General features: G+C 40.7%; 1 protein-coding gene across 1 annotated transcript in view; it reads left to right on the forward strand.

The window, feature by feature from the left end:
• LOC140932696 (cilia- and flagella-associated protein 46-like) overlaps positions 1-14,175 on the forward strand; it is a 63,375-nt gene that overhangs the window by 31,272 nt on the left and 17,928 nt on the right. Inside the window, exons 24-41 of the mRNA XM_073382207.1 lie at positions 60-244; positions 1,325-1,395; positions 1,643-1,718; positions 2,104-2,211; positions 2,442-2,537; positions 3,349-3,406; positions 3,829-4,082; positions 5,205-5,306; positions 6,584-6,670; positions 7,020-7,085; positions 8,043-8,191; positions 9,143-9,241; positions 10,060-10,303; positions 10,790-10,843; positions 11,972-12,079; positions 12,450-12,572; positions 13,810-13,916; positions 14,087-14,174. Of these exons, the coding sequence (XP_073238308.1) occupies positions 60-244; positions 1,325-1,395; positions 1,643-1,718; positions 2,104-2,211; positions 2,442-2,537; positions 3,349-3,406; positions 3,829-4,082; positions 5,205-5,306; positions 6,584-6,670; positions 7,020-7,085; positions 8,043-8,191; positions 9,143-9,241; positions 10,060-10,303; positions 10,790-10,843; positions 11,972-12,079; positions 12,450-12,572; positions 13,810-13,916; positions 14,087-14,174 (2,075 nt within the window). The remainder of the gene's footprint in view (positions 1-59; positions 245-1,324; positions 1,396-1,642; positions 1,719-2,103; positions 2,212-2,441; positions 2,538-3,348; positions 3,407-3,828; positions 4,083-5,204; positions 5,307-6,583; positions 6,671-7,019; positions 7,086-8,042; positions 8,192-9,142; positions 9,242-10,059; positions 10,304-10,789; positions 10,844-11,971; positions 12,080-12,449; positions 12,573-13,809; positions 13,917-14,086; position 14,175) is intronic.

Raw genomic sequence — 14,175 nt, forward strand, 5'->3', positions numbered from 1 at the left:
CCGTGTTTGCTGTATTATATCCTTGTTGAATATGATTCTTTACTTGATGGTGTTCCTAGGTAAGGGTGGAAAAACCGACAAACAAGATTCAAAGGAAAGTAAATCGACTGATGACAAAGGAAAGACTGGGAAAACAGCCGCTGAACAGGAGGAGAAACCTCCACCTTTACCAAGTGCTTATGATGAGGATCTTAAGCTCCGTGCTGCCATGTATGGCGTCCTTTTTCAGGCTTACGCTGACAAGGTGAGTCACTGTCCGTGTTAGTTGTACTGTGGGACCCGTTTGTTACATGTCTTAAACGTCCCCAATAATTCCACCTTCACAAGAATTACTATAGAGCTTAACCGACAAATTGAGTTACTTGCGGTGTAAGTAGTATTGTGGGACCTGTTCGCTACCCGTCTTATCTATGCCTCCCCAAGAAACTCCACCTTCACCAGTAGTACTAGAGAGCGCAACCGAAAAGTGGAGTCACTGGCGGTGTAAGTAGTATTGTAGGACCCGTTTGCTTCCTGTCTTTCGCCTCCCAATTAACTCTACCCTCACCAGTAAAACTAGAGAGCGTAACCGACAAGTTTAGTCACTGACGGTGTAGGTAATATTGTGGGACCCGCTTGCTACCCGTCTTATCTTATACCTCTCAAATAACTCCCCTTGTCTTCAAATTGTGTAACAATTGTGTTGTAGGACCTTTGTAGTTATGGTACAAAAGACAAGTGTTAGAAAGTTGCCAGGTTTCAGTTAGTTTTACTACCAAATTAGTTGCATCGCGCTGCGCGTTTTGCGAACTTCGAAGCAATTTTGGAGTTTTTCTGTTCCGTTAATCATCTTTGCGGATCTCTTTGGAAACCCACGTTTAATCGAACGAGTTCAAAAGGTCATGGTTTGTGATTTGTGATTAGTAGATTTCGATCCGTTTGGTTTGTTTCTGTGTTTAAAGGTTCATTGCTTTTGATCGTCCTGTTTCGGGCTGTAATCGACTAGTTTGCTTTGAAGATTTTTCTGATCTTTCCCCGGAGAAAACTTCCACTCACCATCGCGATTTCCTTCGCCATTTTCAGTTTTGTTTTTGTGGGCCTAGCTGGGGGAGCGCGTTCAAACATTGTGATTTGCATTAACCCCGCCCCCATTCAAGTGCGATGTAACGAATTTGGCAGCAAAGACCGATAATCTTTAACGTGGCTGTTTTTCGCTGCATCGGCGTCGTTTTTTTTTTTCAAGCTCTCTACCACTCTATCAGTCAATCACAAGTAAGACGTTAACTCATTTGTAACCTCTTTTCCTATAGTACATAGAGTTTGTGTTCTCTCTTTCTTTCTCCAGGGGGAATGGGAACAAGGTTTGCGGGCCATGGACCAAGCTGTTAAGGATATGCCAAGGACGTATCATAGATTGTATGTTTTCTCTGTGTATTAGAAAATATGTCTTTAGTTTAATAACTTGCGTTTTAAATTACTCTCTGAACGATACGCCAATGCAATTCCCCATAAAGTCATGACTTTACTACAGCAAGTAGTTTGGAATTGGAAGAATGTCCCCAAAAGTGTAAATGAAGGGCTGGGCTGTACCCAGTAAAACAAGCTGCGGAATTCAGTCTTGGTTCTGCTTACAATTGCCATGTTCATGTATATCATTCCCTAGGTTGATCTTTAAACACCGCGTCATTACAAAAGCCAAGCTTGGAAGGAATGTGGTGTTTGATATGGGCAAATTCAAGGTAAAGGCAATATCCTGTGGTACTTCTATCACTTGAGGAAATATTTCTTATCGTTAATGCGTTAGTCACAATAAAGCATAAGGCATATGGACAACATCGCTTCATTTCAGGTGTTTTCAGCTAAGTTGTGTTGAAATGTCACCTCATTTTTCCCTTTATGTTGACGAGTGTTTTGATAAACCTAGCAAGTAAAGCAATACTTTGCTACTGAAGACTCGTCGTTATCATTAGATTAACTGTAGCATAGAAAAACGGTGGTAATGACTGTAATCGTTGCCATTATCACCATCTAATCGAAATGCCACTACATTTGTTATTGCTAACACTGCGGTCTCGACTGGATCGTCCTGTATCTAAAGTAACGTATTGTCCCTTGTTACTGTAGAATGAAACAGAGGATGTTATTGCAGCTATGTGGCGTCATGTTGCATTAAATTCCAAGGCATCACAAGATCAATTGTCAGCTTACCAGAATGCCATTGAGGCCCTTGAGGTAATACAAACCAATTATGTCATGATAGTTTGGTGGTTACTGTAATAACTGTTCTCGAAGTAAATCGTTTTGGTTGCTAAACAAACAATCTCAACGAATCTTTAATTTCCGTGCTTCAAAGTTGTCTGCTTGCATGCCTACTTCTGTTCAGACATAGCAGTTTGTGTTACTAACCGAAAGAAATACTTGATATTGTCCTTATAATTGTTGCTATTGTTGTCTCTTTAAAGAGCCCGGAGAGTGACTGGCAGAAGGTGGATTATCTAATGGAGTTTGGTGAATGGTTGTTTGTGAATGAGTACCCTGTGGCTGATGCTCTGGATCAAGTAAGTCAACCGTAATCCACGTAATTTACTTGCATTACTGGCGTTGAAAGCTTTTTCCTATCGTCTTCATCGTTTTTCACCATTTTGCGAGTTTTTGTGATGAGTGTGACGGCGAAATTCCCAACTGTAGAAACGAGAGGCCGAGTTAACTTTCGCAAAGACTTCTGGGATTGTAACTAGGGACGTAACAACATTGGCCAATACCTGGCCGGTGCCTCCCAAGTAATGATCCCAAAAACAATTGCGGGACGTATTTCGGCTCCAGTTCCCCTCTCGTTTCGTACGTGGCAAATAGTCGTGCGTCATTCCTTCAATCTCGTAATCTCGCCGTCAGAGTCCTCTCGTTTTCCAACGCGGCGACAGGAGGAAAGAAGTATTTCACTGTATTACTTTCTTGAGATTAAAATGCAGTTACTTATTCCCTGAAATAGGCAGCATTTAGAATTGCAGAATGGGTAAAAAGGAAATCGCTTAGTTAGGGAAGTAGAGAATTAAGCAACGACGTTTTTTGAGACGCACGTCCACCGAAATTGGACTTTTAGCATTCTTGGGCATTTTTTTTTGCTCAAGTTGTTTTGTACAAATTTTGGGACGTCCAGGTGAAATAAAGGGGAAAAAGGTCGCAATTCCGGTCGAGGTGCGTCGCTCAAAAACGCCTTTTCTTAAGCTCTTTATTATCGTGTGTTACAGTAGTGTAAATAAATGTGTATATACAAATGACAAAAATGCTCTTATAAATTTTAAAAGAAGGAAAGAAGAAGAAAGACCATTTTCTGAGTTAAGTGCTCATGGACTCTTTGATTTGTTTCAGTTCCTGTGGGCAGCAGATATTCTCCTGAACAAGAATCCAAACAGGGGTGATGGACAAGGTATGTAGTACTCTTGTTATTCTGTCCATTTGGATCAGCTTTAGAAATTAGTCTCCCTGCAGTCACCCTGCTTTCCGACTGGGAAATGTTCTTGCCGTGAAACAGAATGTCCTCAAGTGACGTCTCCTGTTTACAGTTGAGAGGTTTTGTACCCCACTGGAACTGAAATTACACGTTTTTAGTTCGTCAAAACACCGGAAAGAAAAATAATCGTTATCGGAATTTTTTCTTCTCGAATTCAAAACACTGTCATGTTCAAAGTGTTTGGGTGTCGGTTGGCCGAGGTGGCTGGTAACGAGTGTTACTTACTGGACGCCCAGGAATGAAAATAAGGCCTTTTGGAGGATAGAGGGTCATTCGGTTCGCTTTAAAACTATTTCTAGTGTCCGCATATTCATGACATCACCCAATAAATATTTCAGATGATCACGACGATGAAAGAAGTGAAAATGACAGTGAAGTAGATACAGCTAAATATATACCAGGAGAGCGCCAGTCTCTGATTGGCGTGCGGCCTTCCGACGTGGCCGTTAAACTGGAGGATATCACAGACATCCGTCAACTGGAAACCCTGATGCGTATTCACATTATGCTGGCTCAGGTGGCCGGTTATTCATCACCACACTCCAGGGATTATGTGCTGATTGCATATTTATTCCTCCACAGGATTTGGCAGGTGATTTTTGTGATTCGTTAGTCCCTTCCACGGTTTTTACAACTTTTGACGGGACCAGTGAGCGAAAATCCCGTAATACGGTTAAAAAAACGGCTTAAAATTAGCAGAGATGCCAAGTTTGAAGAGCCATTTATACGAGGAAAAATAAAACGCGTCTTAAATAAGACGTGAACTGGACCGTTTATACGAGCATGTCTTATCCAAGACGAGAAGGTCGTGCTCCCTACCGTACTAACTTTTTGGAGCAATATCTGCGCTCGCTTTTAAGGTATCATCTTTAAACTTCGCAAGCTTCGTAATTTTACGGCGCTCTTTTCAGCAGTGTCTGTGGATATTCGCTACCTGGTATTGGGGAGTAACGGAGAATAACTAACTGACTGGCCAGCGCTGTTGTAATCGCAATTTAAGCAAACGCAACTAAAGCCCGAAAAAAAATTAAGGCGTCAACAGAATTCGAATTCATGGCCTCTGCGTTAGCGCTGCAGTGCTCTACCAAATTAGTTATGAGACCCATACATTGGCAGCGGGCCAATTTGCTGAGTTCATTTTAACCCATGAAAGAAAAGAATGTAGCCGTTCAGTCATTTTATGCTATTGTTATTTGATTTGATGTGTTTACGATAAAAGTTAGATAATGAGGCAGTAGAGGGGTGTGATCATGGGGTAAACTTTTCCTAAATTAGCAACATTTCGGAGATAAGGGAGTCCAGGTTCCATCAGCATGGTTTTCTGGATGGTGAACTGATCGTATACGGTTTCAGCTCCCTTCGTTACTGTGTTATTGTTATGGGAGGGAACGTTAGCTCAGGTATGTTTGTGGCCTGGACTCGTAAAGCCCACTTATTTTATACAAAATTTGTTTTCAATAAAACACTTCTGACCAGCAAAAACCAGTCGAGAACTTCATTTGAGACAACTACTGATCTGAAGTTATATAAATGCCTGTATTCGATGTTGCTACAAGCCACTTGTTGTTTTATACCATTGTCACTGACTGAAAGGGCTCGAGAATAGCGCACAATCTCTAACTTTGATGAAGCATTTAAATAGGGAATGTGTGGCTTCTCATAGGCGTTTTCCTGGCTTGGACTCAAGTAAAGAGACTTTTGCTTGTTTCGACAGGTGTCGATCTCATCTGCTGAGCGCATGATGAAGGAAGGCGGAAAACCGGGAGAGAGAGCTCCATCTAAAAAGGGCAAAGAGAAGGGAAAAGAGGCTAAAGAGGTGAGTTCTGCTACGATTTACAAACTCTGTTTCTGTTTTCTTGTAAAATTCACCGGTATACATATCCTGACATTATGCAGTTCAGCTACTGGTTGCAGGGGAGGGTTGTGAAGTGGTGAGAGAGCGGTCAACTCAAATCAGTGTGGCGTGGAGTTGGATCGCGAAAGCGACGCCATATGTTGGTTCTCGCTTTCCAATCTGAGTTTTTTGGGGGTAATTGATTTTCCCCTTCTCCTCAATAACAACTTTTCTAAAATCCTCTCCAATGCGGAATAATTATGGTAGACAGAGGGCGACATTGTCGAGGTGCGCACTAAAATCACATTTAATTTTTCATTTACTTATTTATCATGGCTGATGGTTGAATCAGATCCCCTCCCCCATCTTTTTGGAGCTTTCAATTGCAATGTCAGCGTTTTCACAGACCTATTAAAATCTCCTTGGAATCTAAAAATCGCCTAAATATTAATAGGTTGCGAAATCTTGCGAATGCGGCGTTTAGGTAATTCACCTGCTAGGGAGCAAATGGCATGATTATATGGTGATTAGGGACATCTCTTTATATACTAGTCTAGGCTATAAATGATTCTCCGAAGTTCGTCATGGTTTAAATTTTTGTCTCCTTCTCTTGTCTCAGGAAGACGACAGTGCCACCCTCATTGTTCATGATGCTGGACTCTCAGCTTCTCCTTCTGTAATATTCTTCATCTGTTGTTTCATTTCTTTGTCCTCTTTTGCTGTTTTACTTTGTTCTTGTAATGTTGGTTAAAGCACTATTCTACTACTGCCGCTAAAATGCAAGGTTGAGTGTCCTGTTACTTGCTTGTGTCTTTGCCTTGAACTGTGGATTAACAGCTTGGATGATTCTGTGAAGTTTCTTTTCTGACTTGTGGCGGAGGAGGGTCGCAACAACATTTTGTGCGGGGAGCCCCCGCCCCGAGGTCCAACCTCTTACTCCTTTATACATGTATACGATTTTTGAGAGACAAGGTGTCACTTTCGCATACCTTTTTTTGGGGTAACGTTTTGTATGGTAGTGTGTCTCACAAATACTGAATAACGATGCTACTTAGGATGATCAAATGAAAAATAGATGAGTGTAGTATAGTAACCATAATTGTATTAGTGACTGTATTAACTTGCAACAGTTGTAGATAATAGTTGGTGAGTTAACGCCAGTGTGGTTCCACAGTGCCCTCCCCAGGTTAAGGCATGATAGTTAAGTTCTTATTTGTCGATTAATTGTTTTATATCATTATTTCGGTTCTTTCGTTTAGTCTCAAACAAAAGTTGATAGGTCAGGTGGGAAGACGATATTACCAAACACCATGGAAGGATGGGCTACTTTTGAACTCTCCGAAAAGGTAAAAACAAAGACTTGCCTTATATGAATATTAGTCTATTTTATGTTATTTTATTGGTATGTTTTTAGCTTTGTTACTGGTTGCTAGGCAGACATCAGATAGTCTCCTTCGCAGCGCTGATAACAGAGTGCTCTGTGGAAAGAGAGGCAGATATCTAAAAAAAACTTTGAGAGTTTTTTTAGAGTCTTTGTAGTTTGGGAGGTTAAACCTCCCAAATTACAAAGACCCAAAAAACAATACTCACTTGGGACGCATCTTAAATACCTCAAAACAGCCCACAGTCAGGTAATTCCTTTGCTTTTCAAATTAATGTACTGTGGATTCACTCTTATTGTGTCTTTTCTCATAGCTACAAGAATATTTTAAATGTGACATCACTGGAACTATGATAAACAAAGCTACCTTTCAGAAACCGGTAAGTTGTTGGTTATATAAACAATACGCGTTAAATATGTCCTCAAACACACCATCTTCGGACTAGCACCCCAGCTAGCGAGGTATTCTGCTTCAATAAAAATTGCAAACTAGCAATCAGGGACTCGTGTTCTCATTTGGGCCGTGGTGATCCAGAGTGATCTCGTGTTTGGCTTTCCCGGTAGCCTTTACGCGATCAAGTTACGATCGTCTGTACGGGCTAGCTCTTCCAGCTCTTCTCGTGGTTTGACAGCTGACAAATGGAGCCACCCGAGAAAGTGTACTAGCAGGTTCTCTTTATCCCACTTCTAGCTACAAAATTATGGAAAGCAGGTACAGTCCAACCTCCATGTGCGACCACCTCTCGTAAGCAACCACCTATCCAAAACACCAAAATTTTCCCAGTCAAAGCCTTACAGTTGGAACCTCTAGTAAACGACCACCTCCTGTAAGCGACCGCGACCACTTTTTGTGCCGAATGGTTAATGATTTTCCATTTTTTCTAACCTCTTGTAAGCGACCACTTGACGCATTCTCTGATCTCTAGCTATGTTAGCTTTGTTACTTAGAATATACGAAGAACTTTTGTACTAACATTGAAATTGCATGCAATAAGTTATCTTCCATAAAGTAGATGTGCCGGGACCTCTTCTCGGAAGAGACTCCCTGTGGTTCGATTCTTGTAAACGACCACCTCCCGTAAGCGACCACTCAGTCTTTGCATTTTGGGTGGTTGCTTACGATAGGTTCGACTGTAGTTCGGTTAGGCCCCGTCAACGCGAGAAAACATTTGATGGCACTTTTCATGTGTCTGAAAAGTTGTTTTATTCTTGTTTACTACGCGGCAAATTTTTACCGACGACTCTTTTCCATTCTCGCCGAAAGTGATTCCGAAAAGTAGAGATATGCATGTCAACCTGAACCAGCTGCAGTCATTTAGCGCCGTTTGTCTTTTCAGATGCTGACCATGCACTACATTCAAACTTTGTTGCGTGACCTGCGTGACCTGGGATATCACCAGCTTGCCCTTCCTGTTGTTGCTATGCAACAGCTTATAGCAGACTTAATTATTGACGATGGCCAATTGAAAAAACTAGTTCATCTCAGGTATGTTTGTCTTCTTCAGTTTACTTACATTTCTTGGCTTTATCAACCGATTGAAAAATATATAAAGAATGACGTTTTGAGGGAGTATGGTCGTTTCACTACAAGTCGTTTCGCTGCTTGATGAGTCGATTCGCTGCAAAGTTGTTAAGTCGTTTTGCCAACTTAAATAGTTTTTACCCGTTTGTAGTTCATTCTAAATTGTTTTTAACTGCATGATACAAAAAGTTGGTTGCAGCGGATCGACTTTATGATGGAGCGAAACGACCGTAATTCGTTTTGAGAATACCCTTCAGAGAAAATCGCTTCGTGAAGCCACTCACCCAAAGATACATCACCATTTCTATAGAGCCTTTTCACATGAAGTCACAGCGGCCATATTGGTGTTCCAAAACAATGATAAGTTGGCCATGTTGGTTTCCCAAATAAACAGGCCATGAAGCTAAGTGCAGAAACTTTGTTGTCACTTGTGAAAATAAAATTTATTTGCACGAGAATGAAAAATCATTTTCATCTCAATGGCGTGGCACTCAACCTCGCTTTGAAACAGAGACTTTGGGATCTCGGAAATTGCCTATCCTGGGAGTTGAACTCTTCTCTTATGTAAACGCTTTCTGTTGTTCCAACATCTTTGCATAAATGCTGGCCGTGGGAGTAAAAACGTTCCGTAGAAATAGACCTCTTTAACTTCTTTGTTTTGTTTACCGAATCAGAATGAAGGGGCCAGGAGAAATTTCCCCTTTGTCTTTTTATGAATTATGCGTACATATGCACGTGAATAAGACGAATTTTGAAAGACACAATTCTTTGGAGTATAATCACATGACCTACCTTGGAAAAACAAAATATACAATCTAAACAGGTCTATTGACCCTTGTGTACCATTATATATTGACTATTTCGTCTATTTCGTTGACTAAGTCTTGTTTCTGTTTGAAAATGTTTGTTTTTTAGAGCAATGGAATTGTGTCAGGAAGTTAACTTGCTCTCAGGCGTATCTCATCATGAGAAGTGCGCTGGCCGCATGTTGCTGACAGAGCAAGAGCAAGCTAAGTAAGTCAGTTGACTGTAATCATAGATAAGAGGACTGATTAGGAAACCGGCAAACATCAGAGATGAAAACAACGGGGCTGCAGTTTTTGTTGGAAGCTCCCTAAAAGTGCACAATTCTTTGCTTTTTGCTCACAAATTGTAACTAGTAAGTTTATAATTATAGGAATGCCACTGAACGTTGTGCACCATCAGGTTAACAAAAACATACAGCAAAGGAAGCTGAAGGGCTTCCTAACCATTTCACGTGATCAACTTCGTTGTCAGGCCGGCACGGTTTTAGATCATCAACTCCGCCGAAAATGATCTGCGATCGTTCTGCTGCCCCATTAGCCTCATTTTCTCCAGAGCTTCTCTTTATTTGTTTATTTTATCCAAACTCCCGTAAAATTGTGAAAATGCAATTAAGACTTGCCATCATAGAATTTGCCTAGGACAAGACCAATGCCCATAGGAAGGCAAAATATTTTTATGCTTTAAATTCTTGACTTTTGGACTTTCGCCTCAGCTAGATTCAGCTGTCAGCAGTTTCCGGCCAATTTCTTATCAGACTCGTCAATAGGTCATGACGAAAGAGAAGATGGAAGTCGCTATACCGAAAAGGGGGATAGCAAAAGAGATGCAATTTTAAAATAATGTAGCCTTGAATTTTTCTACGTATTGTTCTAAACCCATTTTTCAGTGTTTGGATATCGGGTGAAACACTTCAAATCGTGTTCGATGTTTTTCTTCAAATTTCATGGTCCATAGTGGATCCTCACTTCGTTTCGAAGAGTAAAGAGTGGAATGTTGTTTCATATCATTTTGCGTTTTCTGTTTAGATCTCGCGAGGAAATTGAGATGTGGAAAGAAAAGCAGCGACAAGTGAAAACTGAAGAAGAGAAGACCAAAAACAGCAAGAGTGTTATATTCGACACCACGACTGCAAACCTCGTGCTCAGACCCCAAGCGCCAGGCGGTGAAAACGTTACTGAAGATGAATCGTGGAATAAACATAAACAGCAGATCAGTAGTGTGTGTTACCGGGAGTTATGGACTGAGCAGGCTGAAATACTTATCCGACAGGTACAGTATTATGAAAATAAGGTTAAGATTATCACCGCGGCATGATAAGCTCAGTTGGTAGAGCGCTTGACTGCAGAGCGGGAGGTCGCAGGTTTGATTCCCGGGACCGGACCAATACTCAGGGTTTTAAAATAACTGAGAAATTAAGGTGTTCCCTTTGCACTGGAAGCGGCTAGACCTTCGCGTGGCTCAGATGACCACGTAAAACGGCGGTCCGGTCTCCACAAGGAGACGTAAAAATAATTATGTCCCCAATTAGTACTTTCATGCTAAATTCATCGACGCTCAAATAAAAGTGCATTTTATCGTAATGTACTTCAAGTGGTGTCTTACCACTTAAACCAAAATTTAAGGAGAAAAATACACTTTTATGTGGTGTAAAATGTTGGTAAGTTCCTCGATTTTGGCATTACACGAACGCCAGTCTCCTTACTTGTGCTCCTTCTTCCTCTAGATGATCATAACTTCTTTATTATTCATTTTTAGGGTCAGTTTCTTCCCGCCCGCCAGCTTCTAAGTGAGGCAAATCTTTCAGCAAGAGTAAGTACCACTTTATAGGAATCTGGACAAACTTTACAGTTACAGTACGATGAGAGTTGGTAAACTCTGTAATCTTGTTATATTTGCTAATGTACAGATCACTTTGTTTGCAAGTTTAGGGAGCCAAAGTATCAATTGCTTTGTTGTTAAAGTATTATAGCAGCTTTCCTTTAAATATCATCGACCGTTTTCTCGATTCTCGATGTTTTGATTAGGTCGGAATCCCTGACACTAACAACAACAACAGTTTATTCAATTGTCAAATGAGTTAGCTCTATGTTACCCACAATTTAGCGGAGCTGTTCTAGGCGGGTAACAATACAACAATTGTCTTCTATAAAGTCGGCAAAAGAACGTAAGTAAAGCGAACGCAAAAATAAAATGAAATAAATAAATAAAAGGTAGCACCTATAGTTATAAGGAATGATTGAGAATTTTAGGACGATCTTTGGAATGTTTCAGTTAAAAAAATAAGGGTTGGATTATGTTTAAAGTTACGTAATGTAAAGATTCCAAGGTGGTTGAAAGTTAAAATTTTAAGTTAGTAATTCTTGATAGACAAAACTCAGGTAGATCTGCACCAAATCAAGGTGTTCCTGAACCTGTTAGTGGCTTACTGATTTACCTGGACATAATTATACCCTTTTTATCCTCTTTATTCGTTTACTTATTTCTCTTTATTCGTTCAACCCCGGGTGCTTCTAATTTTACCCAACCAACAGTCATTAACAAGTGGAATTATCAAGATTTACTCCAATTCTCTCCCCGTATTCCATCCCTGACATTTTATGGGTATCTCACCACCCCCCCTCCCCACCCCGCCCCCGAGGCTCACGAGGTTCAAATCGAAGCATCCATTTGCTTTTCGACAGTAATTTTGATTATGCCCAGCAAAGTAGCACTGGAAACGAAATTTGCGAATATTTTGACATAAGAAAAGCAACCGCCCCACCCGAAGAATACCACAGTGCCTGCGTCAGAGGTCAATTTCTTATGTTTTTCGTCATTATGATTTAACAACAAAAAGATCATCTTATTTCGTAGAGTCAATGAGATCGCCTGAAATTAAGAGAAGGGAGGTTATTACAACGTGCTTTGCTAATGTGTTCTTTTTTTCTTTCTTGCAAGGCATTTGATGACAAACGCACCTTATCCAACATCTTGCTCCAGTTGGCTGTGATGGCTTTGGCCGAGTCAAACTGGGGACAGGCTACATCATTGCTTTTAGAAGCACAGGTGTGGTGTTATTCAATCGTGTGTTACTTGGAAAAAATCCAATATACTCCTATGCTGTTGAGCATATGCGAGAAGGTTTAGCAAAATGTTGTAGACATATCAGCCTTCAACCTTCCCATTATTCTAGAATGAATAAGTACCATTCAATTCAGCCAAAGGGTTACCTCCTTGGATGAGCTATAAATATCTGCGTTTTTCCAAGGGAACGGTTTTTACACCCCCCCCCCCCCCCCCCTTCCCAACCTCGTACCTTTTGGTCTAAAGGTGTACCCAACCAAATTTTGCAGGTGGCTCCCGGGCTATGCAGACGCTCTTCCTTCTCAGGACTTTAGAGAGTAAAACGGTTGGCTAATTCACTTACTCTTTGCAGAAACTTCACGGAGATCAACAGTTCTGGCTACGGACTACTCTTCTGTTGTGCGAGGCATCGTTCTCAAAAATCGACAAAAACTCCACATTGTTGAACACGCCTGATCCAGCTGCAAAAGAGAGGGTAAAATATCCATAGTTTAACGGTTTTTACTTCTGTTGCTTCAAAAGAATTCGTATTCCTTTGTACCACCTCTTTTCTATGAGGCTATGAGGCTTTTATAACCAAGGACGTTGCGTATGAGTTCAAAGCCTGCTTCGCCGGTCAATCCTTCTCAACAAAAGAGAAGATCAGAGTCAAAATTAGGGCAAAAGTCAGATTAAAGTTGTATTTCAAGTGAGCAGATAAAAACAGATCAAGAGAATTCTTACGGATTTGAATGGCGTGAATTTAATGATTTCCGTGTAGTTATAATGGAAAGTTAACGGAATACTTGATCACGTGGTACAAATTTACGTTTGCTGAAAGCCTTAAACGTCAATATAAATCTCTCTTTTAAGGTTGATTTCCACTGACGCGTTTTTGGTTACGCACGTTAACGCCCGTAAATTTTAATCACGTAAATAAATTAGAAGCCAGACATAAAGTGTTGAGATTAAACGTTAAGTTGTGCGGGGTTCTGCTTTTACGCTTACGAGCGACCTTTCATACATTGCCTCTATTTTATTTGCGAACGTAAATTTTACGCACGTACGCACGTAAAAATTACGCGACACTGGAAATCAACCCTTTGTGAAAGCGGTTATATATCACGTTTGTGACAAACGGCGAAAGACAAGCAACACATATGACCTCACGTTCACTAATTTTTACAACTGGTTATGAATACGAACAATTCCGACCTCATGTTTTATGTGTTGAGGGAGAAATGTTTATCCTGGCGTTGAAAACGACGGGCAGCATACCTATGCGCGATTAGTGGCGTTAAAAAAGGGTCACGTGGACAATTTTCCGTTTGTAGTTTGCTGCAAGCGCGTTGGTTGATCTTTCTGTAGTCACAAAATTTCCTTAGAGTGATAAAGGTGAGAGCTGTAAATTTCCTCTCTTGGATATTTGAAGTGGTATCTATTCAAGGTTTCAATTAAAGACAACATCACATTTCATCGTGCCACCATATAAGTGCAAGAGAACGCAAAAAAAGTTGTAAAAATGAAAGCTCTCCGATATACAAAGACTATAATGCTTTGAATACACACTGATCATATCGTGGTGCAACAAATTATTTCTAAAATTGCCAACGATTTATTCCTTTGCAAATTTTGGGATTTTGGTTCGCCCTAGGCACGCCTGAGACTAACAGTGCAGTGAAGAGAGGTTTTTATACGTAATTACTTATCCCCGGTTCCTTTAAATGTTGCAGGCCTGCGATGTTCTCCTGCGTTCAAAGCATGTGTTCCAGGATCTGGCTAGCGAAAACCCCAACAAAGCCAACATGGCGGATTATATTGAGGCAATCATTGAAGCCAGGTAATGATCAGTAAAAAAAAAAAATTTGAGTCGCCATAGTGGATGTAAAATACCCGCCTAGTGACATACAATTGTTATATGGAGATATCACAGGGTTACTAACCCTGTTTACGGTTACGTCAGTGTGTTGGAGTTGATGCATTCTTATTGTTTCTCTTTCCATACCACAGGCTTGGTACGCTATTCGGCCACATGGTCAATGACAAGCATTTAAGAAAAGAGGAACAAGCGCGCAAGGATTTGATCAAGGCTTGCAAGG

Source organism: Porites lutea, chromosome 4, assembly GCF_958299795.1.
Source record: "Porites lutea chromosome 4, jaPorLute2.1, whole genome shotgun sequence".
NCBI lineage: Eukaryota > Metazoa > Cnidaria > Anthozoa > Scleractinia > Poritidae > Porites > Porites lutea.